Source organism: Oncorhynchus kisutch, linkage group LG16, assembly GCF_002021735.2.
Source record: "Oncorhynchus kisutch isolate 150728-3 linkage group LG16, Okis_V2, whole genome shotgun sequence".
Lineage (NCBI taxonomy): Eukaryota > Metazoa > Chordata > Actinopteri > Salmoniformes > Salmonidae > Oncorhynchus > Oncorhynchus kisutch.
Genome location: NC_034189.2, coordinates 16,038,746 through 16,059,776, shown reverse-complemented (window position 1 = coordinate 16,059,776; position 21,031 = coordinate 16,038,746). Strand labels below are relative to the sequence as shown.

General features: G+C 44.7%; 1 protein-coding gene across 4 annotated transcripts; it reads left to right on the top strand.

The window, feature by feature from the left end:
* The first annotated feature begins 308 nt into the window (after positions 1 to 308).
* On the top strand, positions 309 to 18,932 carry LOC109906391 (kinesin light chain 2). 4 transcript variants are annotated; one of them, XM_020504066.2, is made up of 16 exons: positions 317 to 792; positions 959 to 1,092; positions 2,376 to 2,626; positions 4,211 to 4,333; positions 4,606 to 4,789; positions 6,405 to 6,621; positions 6,755 to 6,944; positions 7,069 to 7,242; positions 7,472 to 7,571; positions 8,913 to 8,962; positions 9,211 to 9,278; positions 9,402 to 9,510; positions 10,821 to 10,967; positions 14,963 to 15,087; positions 15,295 to 15,352; positions 18,018 to 18,932. In XM_020504066.2, the coding sequence occupies exons 3-16, from the start codon at positions 2,396 to 2,398 to the stop codon at positions 18,099 to 18,101; spliced, it is 1,860 nt and encodes a 619-aa protein (XP_020359655.2). In that variant the 5' UTR covers positions 317 to 792; positions 959 to 1,092; positions 2,376 to 2,395; the 3' UTR covers positions 18,102 to 18,932. The 4 variants fall into 4 exon arrangements, with proteins under 4 accessions (XP_031647714.1, XP_020359655.2, XP_031647712.1 ...); XM_031791854.1 differs by lacking the exon at positions 959 to 1,092 and having other exon boundaries at positions 309 to 436; XM_031791852.1 differs by lacking the exon at positions 959 to 1,092.
* Positions 18,933 to 21,031: the final 2,099 nt, after the last annotated feature.

The window sequence follows — 21,031 nt, the reverse complement described above, 5'->3', positions numbered from 1 at the left end:
ATTCGTAAATAAAAATGTTGTCGTTTTTACTCCATACTTTTTCCCTGACACACAAAATTACTCGTTACATTTTGAAGGCTTAGCAGGACAGTAAAATGGTCCAATTCACACACTTATCAAGAGAACATCCCTGGTCATCTACTGCCTCTGATCTGGCCGACTCACAAAACACACATGCTTCGTTTGTAAATTATGTCTGAGTGTTGGAGTGTGCCTATCAGTGCATTTTAAAAACATGAAAATCGCGCCATCTATATAGCCTAATATATGTCTACATTAGAATGAAGAAAAGGAATACCTCCTGCCTCAACACCGTGCCCCTTCCCCGGGGTGGTGATGTCATAGCGCCAGGGCTGAGGCTGTGGATTGTGGGAGAATTCGGACAACAGCCATTTTCGGGTAGCGACTGTCATCCTTGGAACACACTTCTCAAACTGTGAGAGAACGTACCAGTCCCGCACTATTTTTAAAACAAATTCTGAGGATGGATAGAACGATGCCGACTCACGCCAAATAGTGTTCCTGTATTTAGAGCGCTGTTCCGGTTCAAGTTACGGAAGACGAGAACATTGACTAGGCTAATTCGTGGCAGGCTCGAATTCATTAGCTAGCCAGCCATGCTAGCATAATTGGTTACAATGTATTGCTTGGAATTTTCTCGCTTTTAGACGGCAGCGACGTTATACAACGGGATTAAAGCCAGTGGTGTGTCGTGGGTTTATTTTTATAGTGCAGCAGACCGACTAACGTGTCATCAGGATTTAACCGGCGGGCGGACTGGGGAGAGAGAAGGTAAATAGATGTTTATCGTGGTGCACAGACCCACTTTTGTTAAGTTACCTGACTACATTTAACAATTTGCTTAGCTGCAGAAAACGTATCATTTTAAAAATCGGTGATATTATACCGTCAATCTTTATGTAAACGCAGGTTAATATCGGTACCGTTATCTTTTCAGCCTTGCGGTTCAGGAGCGTAGCCCACTCTTACTAAAAGGGATTGAAGTGGAGCATCACAACAGTCCGTGGTGCTTTGTTTGATCTCGAGGTTACCGGCTCTTGTCTTGGGGGAAATAGAACCGTTTCGATTAAGGTAACGTGTGGATTGAGAGTCATTACGAGGTTTGTCAGTGTATTTTTAACAGTATATGAATTGTATTGGTTTATATTCTTACGTCCAATCGAGAGAGTTAGGCTACAAAATCATACCTGTGCTCCTCTCCCAGACCAGGCTCGTCATATCACCAACGTTATACTATGTTGCCAATCGAGCTCGTCTTGGTTCGCTACGTTGTTTCGACGAGTCATCGCTTATTTTAAGTGTTGGGGAAATTGTCACGACCGCATCCATTGCAGACAGCCCTTGCAGAAGCATATTTTGTTCTGGGCCTCAAACCTGCCTCTATGCTTACAAACATGTCGGAGTGTTTTTTTATAGGACACGAGCCTGCGTGTGACATTAAGGCCTATCATTCTTTGTATGATAAAGGCCAAGATCTTATAATAGATTAGGTCTCTCAAAATACTGAATGTATTTTATTTCCTTGTAATGCTCTGCTCTGTCGATCTCCTTCATTCATCCTCTGTCTCTCATTTCTTGTCATCCCGTGAGAGGGGCGATTCCGAAAGTGTGTTGGTCCATATACTAGGCTACTATTGACAGTAAGATGGATCGACAACAAGCGTTGCAAATTGTCAAACGTTCCATACAGCGTTTGAGAGATTTGTTAGTTGTGGCAATCGGATGGGAAATTACGGGATCGCTCATATTGGTGCATTGCAGTCAATGGATTGTGCGGGTGGGGAAGGGAGGAGGGAGGTGATTGTGTGGGCGAGGGCCTCTTGGCGACGCGAGAGGAGAACAGGTGCGCGTCTACAGCAGAGGAGTGGAGGAGAAATCGCGGAGTCGCGCATTTCTGCTCGGTCCAGCTGTAAATCTGCGACGATGCCTGTCTTTAACTTCCATGAGTCCATTTAGTCAATTCTCTTCTCTCGCGAGTCGCGATATAGATTGACTATAAAGGTAGTGCCACGCAAACTATGTATTGAATAGCTTTGTAACTGAAATGCTCACAGCTCATTAATTGATTTATTCAAGCTCAAAAGATTCGAGCCCCATTGGAACAGAGGCAGAGGGCCCAGAGGAGTGAGCTGTGGCATGGTTGGTTGTTGGTAACAGACTGAACAGTTGTGTAAACATAATCTCTTGGAGGGATTTTGTTCCTCTAATGCTCATCCTTGAAATAATCTCATAATCGGACATTATTTTTTCTGAGTCTTGTAATATGATTAGATGGCTCGTCCTCTAACTAGCCTTGATTCTAAGATCTTCGAACAAGAATATGCTAACTCAAAACTAATCTCTCTCCCCTCCAGTGTGTGTGTGAACTCAGGTTATGTCCACCATGGTGTACCCACGCAGCGAGGAGGCCCTGGAGCGCCTGACCCAGGATGAGATCGTGCTCAACACAAAGACTGTGATGCAGGGCCTGGAGACACTCAGAGGGGAGCATGCCCAGCTCCTCACGTCCCTGCTGGACTGCACCCAGCCACCTGCTGCCCAGGAGAAGTCAGGCCTGCTGCGGAAGAGCCTGGAGGCCATAGATTTAGGCCTGGGAGAGGCACAGGTAGGAGAGAGATGTGGGGGAAAGAAGGGGTTGAGGGATTCAGTGAGGGGGGGGGGGGGGGGGAAGAGAGACAGGAGAGATGGGTTGAGTGGAAGATGCTTACTACTCTGGTTTAGAGGTACAGGATGATGATGATGCAATGATGACAAATTTATTTTTATTTATTTTTATTTTACCTTTATTTAACCTTTATTTAACCAGGCAAGTCAGTTAAGAACACATTCTTATTTTCAATGACGGCCTGGGAACAGTGGGTTAACTGCCTGTTCAGGGGCAGAACGACAGATTTGTACCTTGTCAGCTCGGGGGTTTGAACTCACAACCTTCCGGTTACTAGTCCAACGCTCTAACCACTAGGCTACCCTGCCGCCCCATTCAGCATGAGTGAAGGGGGAAAGATGATTCTGGTCCTCGACGACGAAGTGGTACATTGTATGACTAAGATTCAACAAGAGGATTTATTTAGAATAATGTCTCTTGTAGAAAGAGAGGACGTTGAATTATAGAGAATAGGGGAGTTGTTCTTCCTGTAGGAAGGTGCCCGTAGGAATCTGCCTTAGACACTGATGGACTGATATAACATGAAATGGGTAAAATAACGTCCCAAAAGACAAGCAAAGCTTTCCCTCCGACTCAACTCACTCCTTCACCTCCCCACCCTATTTTGAATAGAGTAGAATAGAACAATATATTATTGTCCTCCAAAAGAGGACATTATATGCACTGGTCTCAGAATAGGTTACAACAAGCAGTCAGCCAGGGGAGGTAGCCTAGCGGTTAGATCGTTGGGCTAGTAACCGGAAGGTTGCTCTTCGAATGCCCGAGCCGACAAGGTGTGCTTTTGAGCAAGGCACTTACCCTAATTGCTCCAGAGTCTCCGTAGATAATAGGATATGCAACAAAAAAAAACATTTCCAATTAAACCATGTATTAAAACACACGTGTACATGTGTAAAATAGAACAGAAAAAACACCCACTAAATTAATAATATTAAACACACGTGACCCCCCCCCCCCCCCCGTTGAAACCAAAACATTATCAAAGCTTTCCTGTATTATTGAATCCATCCCCCCCTATTTGCCAGGGTGTCATTTAAAATGAGTTAGCTCCTAATTGACCTGTCTAGATAAATAAAGATGAAATAGATCAAACAAAGTCCCTCTCTTCAGGTGATCATCACCCCAAGGCTAGCCGCTTACTCTTTAGAAATGGAAACATTCTCAAAGTTTTCTCTGTTCCTTCAATTAACCCTCTTGAATCCATTTCTGTGGCCTTGCGGAAATCTAATTAGCATAATATAGATCCCCATAAATATCTGTCTGTCTAAACTAGAGATACCTTTTTTTCCCGTGGGCTGCGTCTCAATCGCCGATATCGGCCTTCCGCATCTGCGGTGAAAGGTGGCAGAGCTACAGAGGTGTTTGTCAGACCATGAGACGTCTGTATGACTATATGTTTTGGGGGATACCTAAATGGGTCCTTATAAGAATTACATAACTTAGTAGAACCCCCCCCCCCCCCCCCGGCTTAGACTCTAGAGTGTTAACCCCTCCTTCCATCCCTCCCTCTCTCTCTCTCCCCAGGTGATCATTGCCCTGTCGGGTCACCTGAGTGCTGTGGAGTCAGAGAAACAGAAGCTAAGAGCCCAGGTCAGACGACTGTGTCAGGAGAACCAGTGGTTAAGAGATGAGCTAGCAGGAACACAGGTACGTGTACAGCATATCACTACATACTGCTTGCACTGGTAGTTCACTCTAATATCAATGGTTTTCAGATGTTTCTAGACCCAAAGTGATTAAAGCGTTATGAGTCCATGTCCCAACGTATACCATCGATGATGTGGGCTCATCTCGTCAATTTAGATTTTGGAGTATGCTATCATTTTATACCCTTCCAAAGCAAAACATTTGTCGAGCTTCACCTCCCTCACACCCATACCCCCTCTTCTTCCCCTCTTCTTCCCCTCTTCTCCCCCCAGCACAAGCTGCAGCGTAGTGAGCAGAGTGTTGCCCAGCTGGAGGAAGAGAAGAAGCACCTGGAGTTCATGAACAAGATCAAGAAGTTTGACGACGACGTGTCACAGTCTGAGGAGAAGGCTGCAGGGGAGACGTCTAAAGACAGCTTGGACGACCTGTTCCCCAACGATGACGACCAGGGACAGGGTATGATGATGATTGACTGTTTTGATTGATTAATTGATAAAGAAGAGGACCATATAGGGGAATCCCACAAGTCTAAATGATTAACATCATTAAAAAAAAATCTAAATATGTTTACTATGTGTCCAACCCAGAGACTGTAGTCAACACCTGTAGAGAGCAATAGAGAACCCAAACCTGTGGCATCATCAGCTGTAGCAGAGCACTAACTTTGATGTCACAGGGTTTCATTCCAAAATGCCTATAGACATATTGAGTAATGTGTTTCCCCCCCCTCCCTTCTCTGCTGTGTTCCCCCCCCTCACTTCTCTGCTGTGTTCCCCCCCCCTCCCTTCTCTGCTGTGTTCCCCCCCCCCCTCTCTGCTGTGTTTCCCCTCCCTTCTCCGCTGTGTTTCCCCACCCCCCCCTCACTTATCCGCTGTGTTTCCCCTCCCTTCTCCGCTGTGTTTCCCCTCCCTTCTCCGCTGTGTTTCCTCTCCCTTCTCTGCTGTTTCCCCTCCCTTCTCTGTTGTGTTTCCCCTCCCCCTCCCTTCTCTGTTGTGTTTCCCCTCCCCCTCCCTTCTCTGCTGTGTTTCCCCTCCCTTCTCCGCTGTGTTTCCCCACCCCCCCCTCACTTATCCGCTGTGTTTCCCCTCCCTTCTCCGCTGTGTTTCCCCTCCCTTCTCTGCTGTTTCCCCTCCCTTCTCTGCTGTGTTTCCCCTCCCTTCTCCGCTGTGTTTCCCCTCCCTTCTCTGCTGTGTTTCCCCTCCCTTCTCCGCTGTGTTTCCCCTCCCTTCTCTGCTGTGTTTCTGCTGTGTTTCCCCTCCCTTCTCTGCTGTGTTTCCCCTCCCTTCTCTGCTGTGTTTCCCCTCCCTTCTCTGCTGTGTTTCTGCTGTGTTTCCCCTCCCTTCTCTGCTGTGTTTCTGCTGTGTTTCCTCTCCCTTCTCCGCTGTGTTTCCCCTCCCTTCTCCGCTGTGTTTCCCCTCCCTTCTCCGCTGTGTTTCCTCTCCCTTCTCCGCTGTGTTTCCTCTCCCTTCTCCGCTGTGTTTCCTCTCCCTTCTCCGCTGTGTTTCCTCTCCCTTCTCCGCTGTGTTTCCTCTCCCTTCTCCGCTGTGTTTCCTCTCCCTTCTCCGCTGTGTTTCCTCTCCCTTCTCCGCTGTGTTTCCTCTCCCTTCTCCGCTGTGTTTCCTCTCCCTTCTCCGCTGTGTTTCCTCTCCCTTCTCCGCTGTGTTTCCTCTCCCTTCTCCGCTGTGTTTCCTCTCCCTTCTCCGCTGTGTTTCCTCTCCCTTCTCCGCTGTGTTTCCTCTCCCTTCTCCGCTGTGTTTCCTCTCCCTTCTCCGCTGTGTTTCCTCTCCCTTCTCCGCTGTGTTTCCTCTCCCTTCTCCGCTGTGTTTCCTCTCCCTTCTCCGCTGTGTTTCCTCTCCCTTCTCCGCTGTGTTTCCTCTCCCTTCTCCGCTGTGGTTCCCCTCCCTTCTCCGCTGTGGTTCCCCTCCCTTCTCTGCTGTGGTTCCCCTCCCTTCTCTGCTGTGGTTCCCCTCCCTTCTCTGCTGTGGTTCCCCTCCCTTCTCTGCTGTGGTTCCCCTCCCTTCTCTGCTGTGGTTCCCCTCCCTTCTCCGCTGTGGTTCCCCTCCCCCTCCAGCCCAGCCCAGTGGAGAGGTGGCGGCCCAGCAGGGTGGCTATGAGATCCCGGCCCGCCTGAGGACTCTCCACAACCTGGTGATCCAGTACGCCTCCCAGGGGAGGTACGAGGTGGCCGTGCCCCTCTGCAAACAGGCCCTAGAGGACCTGGAGAAGACCTCCGGACACGACCACCCTGACGTGGCCACCATGCTCAACATCCTGGCCCTGGTCTACAGGTGTGTGTGTGTGTGTAGGATGGATGGATGGATTGATACACTTGCTCAGATGAATAGCTGGCTGAAGACTTAATGATTAACTACAGGTAGCACATGTATTCATCTTCTAACATGATGAGATGTTTTGTTCCAGGGACCAGAACAAGTACAAAGAGGCAGCCCACCTGCTGAACGATGCCCTGGCCATCAGAGAAAAGACCCTGGGGAAGGACCACCCTGCGGTAGCCGCCACTCTCAACAACCTGGCTGTCCTCTACGGGAAGAGGGGCAAGTACAAGGAGGCTGAGCCCCTCTGTAAGAGAGCCCTGGAGATTAGAGAGAAGGTATGGATCATTACAGTGTTCTTCCTGGTTAGGTCATGTGGTCAGATAAATTCATAGCCCATGATAACTCACAAGTGAAAGTATATGTATGACTGATAAAGTATTTAAATGGTTATGTGTTCAGGTCCTGGGGAAGTACCACCCTGACGTGGCCAAGCAGCTGAACAACCTGGCCCTGCTGTGTCAGAACCAGGGAAAGTACGAGGAGGTGGAGTATTACTACAGACAAGCCCTGGAGATCTACCAGTCCAAACTGGGGGCTGACGACCCCAACGTAGCCAAGACCAAGAACAACCTGGTGAGGAGGGAGGGAGGGAGAAGGGTTCTAGACATTGTAGTAGAGGGTTGATGAGCTCCATTTTCAGTAATGAATTCCCCCTGAGAGATTTAATCAAGTTTATTCAAGTTGAACAGACGGATGTTTTTTTTTTTTTGTGATCTTGGTATTGTTACATTTAATGGCTTGTGTATTGAGTTGAGATGTATTTTCACATCAAACCATTTGATGTTTCATCTCATCTCTCTAGGCTACATGCTACCTCAAACAGGGGAAGTTCAAGGATGCTGAGTCCCTGTACAAAGAGATCCTAACCAGAGCACATGAGAAGGAGTTTGGATCAGTCAACAGTGAGTCTCCTACGACCAGCAGTCCTACAGTGGACATTAACACAACACTCACTGACAAGCTAGGGCTGCATCCTAAATTCCCAACCTGGCCCCATTCCATTATGGCCTCATTCCTAATGGGCATACATCACTCCTCACCTCTCCACCTGATAGATGATGTGTGGTGAACATTCTGGCACAAAATGGTTGCCATGCATCACCCAGGTGGGTGCTACACATTGCTGGTGGATGAGGTGAGTTTCCCCCTACTATGTAAAGCTTTTTGAGTACCTCGATAGAAAATCCAATCAATTATTATTAATTAAATGGCACCCTATTCCCTATGTAATGCACTACTTTTGACCAGAGCTCTGTGGGAATAGGGTGCCATTTGGAATGCACCCTACTACTACATTTACCACCAGACCAACCACCTCCATCAACTCTTCGTGTAGCATTAGAAGATGTGTGAATCAACAGTATGTCCATTCTGGCCGGGACTACCCTGTAAACCCTGTGGTCATTAGTTGACCATGCGTGGTCGTGTCCTGGCCAGTCAGTCAGTTCAGGGTTAATACAGGCTATCTGTTGTGTGTAAAGCATGTTAATGCAGCACTGCCTTGAAGCCAATCAAACCCTTAAACACTGTCACGCTCAGTAGAGCACAGTACAGGGGTCTGGCATGGGACACTTTGTGTTCCCACACACACTGTAGGTTTCACGGAGTTAGCGTTGAGGTGGAATAATCTTCAATGATATGCCATAAATTAATCAATTTTTGGTTTTAAATGCAAATACCTTTTATTTGTCATGTGGGTACATAAGGTATACCAAACGTATATGGTTCATAACATATATCATAACATATAGTTTAAGGTTCATAACATGTGTGGTATACGGTTCATAATGTATGGTATATGTGTGGTATACAGTTCATAACGTATGGTATACAGTTCATAACGTATGGTATACAGTTCATAACGTATGGTATACAGTTCATAACGTATGGTATACGGTTCATAACGTATGGTATACGGTTCATAACGTATGGTATACGGGTGGTATATGGTTCAAAACGCGCTGTAATGCGGGTAATAACGCGCGGTATACGGGTGGTATACGGTTCATAACGCGGGGTATACGGGTGGTATACGGTTCATAACGCGCGGTATACGGTTCATAATGCGCGGTATACGGTTCATAACGCGCGGTATACGGGTGGTATATGGTTCATAACGCGCGGTATACGGGTGGTATACGGTTCTGGTCCGTGAAACAAAATATATGAATATACAAATAAAACTATGCCACTCATCCCCTCTTCTCTTCATCCCCTCTTCTCTTCATCCTCTTCTCTTGCAGATGACAACAAGCCAATCTGGATGCATGCGGAGGAGAGAGAGGAGAGCAAGGTGGCTGCAGTTTGACTGATCTGAACCATGGTCCTTCTGTCCTACCTGTTAATGGCAGCTTATGAACTCTGATGGATGGGTAGACCAATAGGACTGAGATAAAGACGGAGAATATTCATGTATTAATAATTGAGGCTTTATATTAAGGTCATAATTAATGTCTACTGCTGCTAACTGCCCCTCTTCTCCCGGCCTTTCCCCTCTCTTATCTCTTTCTCTATTTCTCTCTTCCCCCCACTCTCTCTCAGGGGAAGAGGAAGGAAGCTAGTCCCTGTGTAGAGTATGGGAGCTGGTACAAGGCCTGCAAAGTTGACAGGTGAGACTTAGTATTAAACTTAATTTGAATGGGAGATAAATACACAGAACTCAGTGTTTTAAATTATATTAACATTGTGGTTTAATGATGACCTGATGTTGACATGTACCTCATTCCTGTCAGTCCTACCGTCAATACCACCCTGAAGAGCCTGGGGGCGCTGTACCGCAGACAGGGTAAATTACAGGCAGCTGAGACACTGGAGGAGTGTTCTACCAAGACACGCAAGCAGGTACTGGTAATACGCTATCAGGTACTGGTAATACGCTATCAGGTACTGGTAATACGCTATCAGGTACTGGTAATACGCTATCAGGTACTGGTAATACGCTATCAGGTACTGGTAATACGCTATCAGGTACTGGTAATACGCTATCAGGTACTGGTAATACGCTATCAGGTACTGGTAATACGCTACCAGGTACTGGTAATATAGTATTAGTGATACATTGTCAGGTACTAGTAATACTCTATCACTATCAGTTACTAGCAATTCATTGTCAGGTACACAGTTGGGTACTAGTAATGCACGATCGGGTACTAGTAATGCACGATCGGGTACTAGTAATGCGCGATCGGGTACTAGTAATGCGCGATCGGGTACTAGTACTACACGATCAAGTACTAGAACTACACTATCCTGGACTTGTAATTCACTGTCAATATCAGTTACTTGTAATACGCTATCACTATCGGCTACTAGTACTACACGATCAGGTACTAGTACTACACGATCAGGTACTAGTACTACACTATCCAGGACTTGTAATTCACTGTCAATATCAGTTACTAGTAATACGCTATCAATATCGGGTACTAGTACTTACACGATCAGGTACTAGTACTTACACGATCAGGTACTAGTACTTACACGATCAGGTACTAGTACTTACACGATCAGTTACTACACAATCCAGGACTTGTAATTCACTGTCACTATCAGTTACTAGTAATATGCTATCACTATCAGGTACTAGAACTACACTATCAAGTACTAGAACTACACTATCAGGTACTAGCACTACACTATCAGGTACTAGTAATTCACTGTCACTATCAGGTATCAGTGATATGCTATCAGGTAGCAGTGATACGCTGTCAGGTAGCAGTGATACGCTGTCAGGTAGCAGTGATGCGCTGTCCTGTAGCAGTGATGCGCTGTCCTGTAGCAGTGATGCGCTGTCCTGTAGCAGTGATGCGCTGTCCTGTAGCAGTGATGCGCTGTCCTGTAGCAGTGATGCGCTGTCCTGTAGCAGTGATGCGCTGTCCTGTAGCAGTGATGCGCTGTCCTGTAGCAGTGATGCGCTGTCAGGTAGCAGTGATGCGCTGTCAGGTAGCAGTTGCTGCACATTCAGTCAAAAAAGGTTTTACTATGCAATCATTCAAAAAAGCAGGTCCTACACAATCACTGAAAAAGAAGGTACAAGCACGGAGACACTGGCAGTGCAATTATTAAAGGCTGTAGTCTAGAGTCTTGAAGCTCTCACACACTCTGTTTCAACCCTGCTGACATTTAGGATTCATTATCATGTTCTCCCCCAGGGTATAGATGCCATTAACCAGAGTAAGGTGGTGGAGCTCCTGAAGGATGGGGCCCCAGGAGGGGGTGAGCGACGGCAGAGCCGGGAGGGTCTCAACGGGCCCCAGCGAGGGGACTGTGAGGGGGACGACGGAGCAGAGTGGAACGGGGTACGAACCTCCTTTTGTCTTATTATTGTTGAAAGATGAAGCATTCGTAAGTGTGAACATACAGTCAAATTAGGGATGGGCTATATATCAAATTAATTCCAATACATGTTGTTAGCAAGAATCAATGTTTTATGGTCTTGTCTCCTTCACTCCTTCTGTGCTGTGTGTACTGTGCACCTTCCCACTCACACACAGACACCAAGCCCCTCCCCTACCACTCACAAAAAAGAAACTAAATATCACCTTATTTCTCTCTGACAACAAGCAGTTTAAATTTGCAATTTGCATTTGAGGTTTGGTCCAACATAACCGGACTTCTAGACACACGAAACACATTCAGACATAATTTTACTGTAATAGAGGAGAACTTAACTTTTACTTCACAATACTTTCTTTGTCTCAACTCCCAACTTTTAGAACAGAGCAGACCCTACTAAAACGAGAGTATCAATGAACATGATTGTGGATAATGTGAGCAGAATTTTAGCCACATACTGTTATGTGCTAGCTGTCTCGTCTGTGTTTTAGAAATGTCCACAGACTGTTATGTGCTAGCTGTCTAGTCTGTGTTTTAGAAATGTCCACAGACTGTTATGTGCTAGCTGTCTAGTCTGTGTTTTAGAAATGTGCAATGAGCATAAAAATATGCATTTGTTTAAGGAATTGCCAACTCACTTATTTCTCAGAATGAAAACATCTTCTTATCCAGGTAGACCACTTGATTTCAACAACTAAACAAAATGAACAGGCTATGTTGTTCAAACAGTTGGAGACGGACTGGAGGGTGTATTCATAACAGCTCAACTGTTCTACCTTGTTAGCAAGCAAATAGATCCAAGTTGGCTAGACTTTAAATATAAAGAATAGCTGGCTACTTACTAGCCATGGGCTTGTGCTTGAGAGGCTGTTAATGAGACCTGTGTTCATGTTCTATAATGCCTGCTACCAGAAGATGGTCATTATTAGTGGATGTGCATGGTTCTGGTTACATTTGTAACAAAAGGGGCATTTTCGTAGACTTGAATGCTTGATCAGTGATTATTTCAAAACAACAGGTTAAAATAATGTAATTATTAGTGGGTCTTATGGTTGAAGGCTTTTATTTAGCCTAGGTATAGTTTTACAATTCATAAAATTATTCAAAACTGTTTGAAATGCAGTGTATATACCTATAATTGTGCAACAAATTGATTTAGAGAAAAAAAACAATTGAGATATATATTGTCAAGCGCCCGTAAGTTTGAAGAAATTAGGTGTTTTGACACTAATGATATATGTAGCTTAAATCTAGTGTGATGTTTGTTGTGCCTGATAAAGACATTGATATACAGTACTGTGCAAACAGGTGACAGGTGTGAAAAAATGCTCTGAAGTAAGAATGCTTTAAAAAATAGACACAATATTATATTTATCAAGTAACTAAATACAAAGTTAGTGAACAGGAGAAAAATCTACATCAAATCCATATTTGGTGTGACCACCCTTTGCCTTCTCAACAGCATCAATTCTCGTAGGTACACTTGCACAAAGTCAGGGATTTTGTAGGCATATAGTCAGGTGTATGATGAAACAATTCTACCAAACAGGTGCTAATGATCATCAATTCAATATGTAGGTTGAAACACAATCATTAACTGAAACAGAAACAGCTGTGTAGGAGGAATACAACTGGGTGAGGAGCAGCCAAACTCAGCTAACAAGGTGAGGTTCCTGAAGACCGTTTACTGTCAAGTCATACTCCATGGCAAGACTGAGCACAGCAACAAGACACAAGGTATACTGCATCAGCAAGGTCTCTCCCAGGCAGACATGTCAAGACTGAGCACAGCAACAAGACACAAGGTATACTGCATCAGCAAGGTCTTTCCCAGGCAGACATGTCAAGACTGAGCACAGCAACAAGACACAAGGTATACTGCATCAGCAAAGTCTCTCCCAGGCAGACATGTCAAGACTGAGCACAGCAACAAGACACAAGGTATACTGCATCAGCAAGGTCTCTCCCAGGCAGACATTTCAAGGCAGGCTGGGGTTTCCAGATGTCCAAGCTCTTTGGAAGAAGCACAAAGAAACGGGCAACGTTGAGTACCGTAGACGCAGTGGTCGGCCAAGGAAACTTACTGCAGCAGATGAGACCCATCATGTTTACTTCTCTTCACAATCGGAAGATGTCCAGCAGTGCCATCAGCTCAGAATGGTCAGAAAACAGTGGGACCCTGGTACACCCATCTACTGTCCGGAGAAGTCTGGTCAGAAGTAGCCTTCATGGAAGACTTGCGGCCAAAAAGCCATACCTCCGACGTGGAAACAAGGTCAATGACTCAACTATGCACGAAAACACAGGAACTGGGGTGCAGAAGAATGGCCCCAGGTGCTCTGGACTGATGAGTCAACATATTTGGCTGTAGCAGAAGGCAGTTTGTTCGCCGAAGGGCTGGAGAGCGGTACATGAATGAGTGTCTGCAGGCAACAGTGAAACATGGTGGAGGTTCCTTGCAACTTTGCGCTGCATTTCTGCAAATGGAGTTGGGGATTTGTTCAGAATTAATGGTCTCCTCAATGCTGAGATGTACAGGCAAATACTTATCCATCATGCAATACCATCAGGGACGCATCTGATCGGCCCCAAATGTATTCTGCAGCATGACAACGACCCCAAACATACAGCGAAAGTCATTATGAACTATCTTCAGCGTTAAGAAGAACAAGGAGTCCTGGAAGTGATGGTATGGCCCCCACAGAGCCCTGATCTCAACATCATCATGTCTGTCTGGGATTACATGAAGAGAGAGAAGCACCTGAGGCTGCCTAAATCCACAGAAGAACTGGTTATTTTTCCCAGATGTTTGGGCCAACCTACCTGCCGAGTTCCAAAAACGGTGTGCAGGTGTACCTAGAAGAATTGATGCTGTTTGAAGGCAAATGGTGGTCACACCAAATATTGATTTGATGTACACTACCGTTCAAAAGTCTGGGGTCACTTAGAAATGTCCTAGTTTTTGAAAGAAAGCACCAGAAATACAGTAGACATTGTTAATGTTGTAAATGACTATTGTAGCTGGAAATGGCTTATTTCTTTTTATGGAATATCTACATAGGTGTACAGAGGCCCATTTAAAAACAGCCTAGAAGGACAGCATTCCGGAGTCGCCTCTTCACCTTTTGACGTGAACACTGGTGTTTTGTGGGTACTATTTAATGAAGCTGCCAGTTGAGAACATGTGAGGTGTCTGTTTCTCAAACGGGACACTAATGTACTTGACCTCTTGCTCAGTTGTGCACCGGGGCCTCCCACTCCTCTTTCTATTCTGGTTAGAGACAGTTTGCGCTGTTCTGTGAAGGGAGTAGTATACCGCATCATATGAGATCTTTAGTTTCTTGGCAATTTCTTGCATGGCATAGCCTTAATTTCTCAGAACAAGACTAGACTGATGAGTTTCAGAAGAAAGTTATTTGTTTCTGGCCATTTTGAGCCTGTAATCGAACACACATGCTGATGCTCCAGATACACAACTAGTCTAAAGAAGGCCAGTTGTATTGCGTCTTTAATCAGAACAACAGTTTTCATAACATAATTGCAAAAGGGTTTTCTAATGATCAATTAGCCTTTTAAAATGATAAACTTGGATTAGCTAACACAACATGCCATTGGAACACAGGAGTGATGGTTGTTGATAATGGGCCTCTGTACGCCTATGTAGATATTCCATTAACAATCTGCCGTTCCCAGTTACAAGTCATTTACAACATTAACAATGTCTACACTGTATTTCTGATCAATTTGATGTTATTTTAATGGTCAAGATGTGCTTTTCTTTCAAAAACATATTTTTGAAAGCATTCTTACTTTACAGCATTTTTTCACACATGCCTTAAACTTAAGCACAGTACTTACTGTAAGTAATAAAACGTTTTTGAAAAGAATAAATACATAAAAAATGACATTGTTTTAAAGGCCACTCCTTTAATATGCAGTGTTTGTCTTGTTCTCTCAGGAAGGTAACGGTTCTTTGCGTCGGAGCGGCTCCTTTGGGAAGATCCGTGAAGCGCTACGTAGGAGCAGTGAGATGCTGGTGAAGAAACTACAGGGCAGTGGCCCCCAGGAGCCCCGCAACCCAGGGTGAGAGAGACTGCGCGTATGTCTGCACCCTAGCCCATCACTGCTCATACTGTGTGAATCAGTTTTGTGTTTGCCTCAGTGGGTTTGTTCTTTATTGGGGAGCTGACAAGGCACTTGAGTTAGTAACCTAATGTTAAAGGAAAACCCAGGCAATAACACTGTTTCTATTGAGGCTAATTGAATCCTTAATGTCTGTCTGTTCTTCAGGATGAAGAGAGCCAGCTCCCTCAACTTCCTCAACAAGAGTGCAGAAGACCCCTCACAGGTACCTGGTGTTAGCCGTCCATCACTGTCACTGAGCTATTAACCTGTTAGTTACCAGCCAAGGACTGCTGTCACTGAGCTATTAACCTGTTAGTTACCAGCCAAGGACTGCTTTCACTGAGCTATTAACCTGTTAGTTACCAGCCAAGGACTGCTGTCACTGAGCTATTAACCTGTTAGTTACCAGCCAAGGACTGCTGTCACTGAGCTATTAACCTGTTAGTTACCAGCCAAGGGCTGCTGTCACTGAGCTATTAACCTGTTAGTTACCAGCCAAGGACTGCTGTCACTGAGCTATTAACCTGTTAGTTACCAGCCAAGGGCTGCTGTCACTGAGCTATTAACCTGTTAGTTACCAGCCAAGGACTGCTGTCACTGAGCTATTAACCTGTTAGTTACCAGCCAAGGGCTGCTGTCACTGAGCTATTAACCTGTTAGTTACCAGCCAAGGGCTGCTGTCACTGAGCTATTAACCTGTTAGTTACCAGCCAAGGACTGCTGTCACTGAGCTATTAACCTGTTAGTTACCAGCCAAGGGCTGCTGTCACTGAGCTATTAACCTGTTAGTTACCAGCCATGGACTGCTGTCACTGAGCTATTAACCTGTTAGTTACCAGCCAAGGGCTGCTGTCACTGAGCTATTAACCTGTTAGTTACCAGCCAAGGACTGCTGTCACTGAGCTATTAACCTGTTAGTTATCAGCCAAGGACTGCTGTCACTGAGCTATTAACCTGTTAGTTACCAGCCAAGGACTGCTGTCACTGAGCTATTAACCTGTTAGTTATCAGCCAAGGACTGCTGTCACTGAGCTATTAACCTGTTAGTTACCAGCCAAGGACTGCTGTCACTGAGCTATTAACCTGTTAGTTACCAGCCAAGGGCTGCTGTCACTGAGCTATTAACCTGTTAGTTACCAGCCAAGGGCTGCTGTCACTGAGCTATTAACCTGTTAGTTACCAGCCAAGGACTGCTGTCACTGAGCTATTAACCTGTTAGTTATCAGCCAAGGACTGCTGTCACTGAGCTATTAACCTGTTAGTTATCAGCCAAGGACTGCTGTCACTGAGCTATTAACCTGTTAGTTACCAGCCAAGGACTGCTGTCACTGAGCTATTAACCTGTTAGTTACCAGCCAAGGACTGCTGTCACTGAGCTATTAACCTGTTAGTTACCAGCCAAGGGCTGCTGTCACTGAGCTATTAACCTGTTAGTTACCAGCCAAGGGCTGCTGTCACTGAGCTATTAACCTGTTAGTTACCAGCCAAGGACTGCTGTCACTGAGCTATTAACCTGTTAGTTACCAGCCAAGGGCTGCTGTCACTGAGCTATTAACCTGTTAGTTACCAGCCATGGACTGCTGTCACTGAGCTATTAACCTGTTAGTTACCAGCCAAGGGCTGCTGTCACTGAGCTATTAACCTGTTAGTTACCAGCCAAGGACTGCTGTCACTGAGCTATTAACCTGTTAGTTATCAGCCAAGGACTGCTGTCACTGAGCTATTAACCTGTTAGTTACCAGCCAAGGACTGCTGTCACTGAGCTATTAACCTGTTAGTTATCAGCCAAGGACTGCTGTCACTGAGCTATTAACCTGTTAGTTACCAGCCAAGGACTGCTGTCACTGAGCTATTAACCTGTTAGTTACCAGCCAAGGGCTGCTGTCACTGAGCTATTAACCTGTTAGTTACCAGCCAAGGGCTGCTGTCACTGAGCTATTAACCTGTTAGTTACCAGCCAAGGACTGCTGTCACTGAGCTATTAACCTGTTAGTTACCAGCCATGGACTGCTGTCACTGAGCTATTAACCTGTTAGTTACCAGCCAAGGGCTGCTGTCACTGAGCTATTAACCTGTTAGTTACCAGCCAAGGGCTGCTGTCACTGAGCTATTAACCTGTTAGTTATCAGCCAAGGACTGCTGTCACTGAGCTATTAACCTGTTAGTTACCAGCCAAGGACTGCTGTCACTGAGCTATTAACCTGTTAGTTATCAGCCAAGGACTGCTGTCACTGAGCTATTAACCTGTTAGTTACCAGCCAAGGACTGCTGTCACTGAGCTATTAACCTGTTAGTTACCAGCCAAGGACTGCTGTCACTGAGCTATTAACCTGTTAGTTATCAGCCAAGGACTGCTGTCACTGAGCTATTAACCTGTTAGTTACCAGCCAAGGACTGCTGTCACTGAGCTATTAACCTGTTAGTTACCAGCCAAGGACTGCTGTCACTGAGCTATTAACCTGTTAGTTATCAGCCAAGGACTGCTGTCACTGAGCTATTAACCTGTTAGTTACCAGCCAAGGACTGCTGTCACTGAGCTCCTGAGATATACGTCTGAATGAAATGATTTGACTTTCATTAGTGTCAGATTTAGTTAACACTGTTTGTTTTATCAAACATTGTAATTATTTTCACCTCTAGAGCCTATTTATTGCCTACCTCCCTACTCTTCTACATTTGCACACACTGTACATCTATTTTTCTTTTCTATTGTGTTATTGACTGTACCTTTATGTGTAACTCTGTTGTTTTTGTCGCACTGCTTTGCTTTATCTTGGCCAGGTCGCAGTTGAAAATAAGAACTTGTTCTCAACTGGCCTACCTGGTTAAATAAAGGTGAAATAAATAAATATAAACATCCTTTCTATTTTCTCCCTCCCTCTCTCCAGGACGCCAACACCGGCCTATCAGAATGCAGAGGACTGAGTGCCAGCAATGTGGACTTGTCAAGACGCAGCTCCCTGATTGGTTAAACAGAGACAGGAGGCGGGACCAGGAGGAGGAAAGCCCAATGAGGAGAGGCAGTTTGCCATCAAAACACTTCCGATCCAACACTCACATTCAAGACATATTTTCTAAAGAAACAAAAAAAAATGACTTGACGCATTTAGTGACTCAGACGTCTCTGTGTCTGCTTTACTGTATACTTCGCTGGCATCTATCAAACAAGTAGAGAAAATCTTATTTAAACGGCATGCTGCTTACTAGAAGGTGGAATTTTTGCACTAGACACTCATCATGGTGAGTCTGAGGCATAGCATCATGACAGAATCCATATTGTTATCGCATTGTGATTCATTTTATATTAACCCGCACACATCTCATGCAGACACTCAACCTTAGGTAGGCTAGTTCTATTCTGATTTCTATCTTAGAGAAGTGTAACCAATGTCAGTGTGCCGCTGACGGTTTAGCTTCCTCCACCGTCCCTGTCTCCATCCCTGGCTCGAACCAGTGATCCTCTGTTTTGCAACACACGCCTTCCATGACAACGTGGGAACACGATTGAGCTATACAAAAGGCACCAATCGGTTAGCTCCATCGGCAACATTTCAAGCTAGCTGCCGAGCATTACGGTACATTCCTAACTCTGTTACAGAAGCATCACACTCAGCTCACTAGTGGCATGATTACTGAATGCTAACAACCCATTCAATGGAAATCACAGTGAAGAAAGCCATATAAATCATATATGTTTTTAAGACGAGGTATGAACTACAGCTGTTAGAAACTTCAGCGATGTAAAAGACAGATGGTACACAATCTTTTTGGGATGTCAAATAAATCATTGTATTTAAACATCATCTGGGAGAAAAAACCAGCGCTGACCAGTTTAACTTCTCCTTTTTGCAGTCTGAATGGTAATGTATATACAGGTTTAAGTTATTTTCTATTTCTTTCTTTGTATATAGCGCATAGACAGGTTCTTGTTTAAACTGGTTAGAGGTTAGGAGAACCTCTGATTTGGAGACAGACGCTGGAAGAGGACAGTCAGAAAAGAGTGAAGAGAGAAACGGGGAGAATATCGGCACTTAATGGGTGTCCTAACTTCTAGTCCAATTTTCACTTAGTCTCCCACTGATATGAAGTGAAAATTTGACAAAATGGAGGTTAGAATTTCCCCCTGAATCTATAGCCTGATCTGGTCAGATATGTTTGTGCTCTAATCAATTACTATTCCGTTTGTTGCCTTGTCAGACAACTATGAACATGACAGATAAGAGTTGGCTAAAGGTCAAACATATCAGAGACCAGGTTCGTATTCATTAGGCACTAAATAGAAGAAATTGACTGAAACAGGGAGGAACTACCTGGATTTTTACAATAAGAAACTCGTTTTCATTTTCTGTTGCAAAAAGGTTTTGTACGGTGTGCACTAATGAATGGCGAGACCAGGCTATCTTAGTTCATCTCAGACCTGGGGAATATACTGGAAATGCTGATGTGACAAGCCGTACCAGTGTATCTCAGTCCGTGTGCAGCCTGTTAGCAAGGCGTGGTACAAATGCCTGTTTAACTCCACCACTGAAGTCCCATTTCTCCGGTGGTGTTGGTACTGAAAAACAGCCTGACTGATGCTGTGGAGGTGAATGTGCTCCTATGTTGAGCGTTGGTTTTAGCAAATGCATGGTCACATGTCTACCACAGCACAATGTTTCTCTCCCAGCCAAATATTATTAGATCTCTACATAGTTGTAATGCCCTCGTATTAGTTAAGATGATACAATACAGTGTTTTTGTAAGAGGGTAGCATTAGGCATCCCATATGTACCGTATCATAGATATCTGTCCTTGGTTGGCCTTTACTGAATAATGAGAGCATGATATGTCCTTATCTTTTTATATACGACAGTGATCCTTTAGTATAACTTGATGTTGTTTGGAAAGAATGTGATTGGTTTACAAAACTTATCTCTGATCTAACCAATGACAGTCCTTCAACAAACAAATGTTCTCATCATTTATGTCTTCTTCTTGTCTGTGACTGGCTCCAACCTCGATTGACGATGTGCGGGGTATTGTTGTTGAACTCTGAATGATGATTTGAATGTTGGGTTTTACTTTGATGAGGGGCAGGGAGGGAAGAGGTTGACTGTACTGTGTTGTGTTGGCTATTTTAAGTGTCTGGTTTTTGAGTTAGGAGTCCCAAGACTGATACCAAGAGTCTTGGCCAACAGAATGTATATTAGTATATGTCCTAATGAGTTTCACTTCCTGATTGTGTTGCTCAGTGCAATGTAAAGTGGGAATGGGATGATTTTTTACTGGGGAAACAGATGGAACGAAAGCTTAAGTATGTGACAAATACAGGCTAGAAGGGCTGAGGATGAGAACACTGATGATGAATGATAACGGGGGAAATAGAAGTATGTAGTGCTGTTCGGTGAGAAAAGCGAGAGATTCAGTGATTTGAAATGGAAAGTGGGACATTGGAGAGCGGAATATGGAAAAGTGCTTTAAGTATCATTGCAGCAAATAATGTACAGAATTGTCAATCTCTGTCACACTCAACATGTGCAAGCACCCATGTTGTCTAGCTATGTAAAGGTCTGTTGAAACACTGGACTGTAGTCTGTAGATCTCTGTAGATGCTGTATTTACACACCAACCTAAACAGTGCTCCTCCTACAAATGTATACCACATGTTCATGTAGAAGTAAGAACACCCTCCTCACCATCTGTGAATCAGTGTGTCACTATGGAAACTAGAATGTATCCGTGGGGGGGGGGGGGGGGGTCTCATTGTTAGTGGCCAACAACATTGGATATGTTTTATTAAAGGTTCAATAAAGGAAAAACTCCACTTTTCAAGCTGATCCTGATCTGTTTGTTTCCTCATTCTTTTAACACAATGAGACAGCTTGATTTGAAATTAGTTTTAAATACAGATATTGCATGTGTG

Excerpts from the sequence above, each read along its gene's own strand:
- LOC109906391 (XM_031791854.1), top strand. The coding sequence starts at position 2,396 with ATGTCCACCATGGTGTACCCACGCAGCGAGGAGGCCCTGGAGCGCCTG. Across the intron at positions 4,334-4,605 it reads ATGAGCTAGCAGGAACACAG|CACAAGCTGCAGCGTAGTGA; the intron begins GTACGTGTACAG and ends TTCTCCCCCCAG. Across the intron at positions 6,945-7,068 it reads CCCTGGAGATTAGAGAGAAG|GTCCTGGGGAAGTACCACCC; the intron begins GTATGGATCATT and ends TTATGTGTTCAG.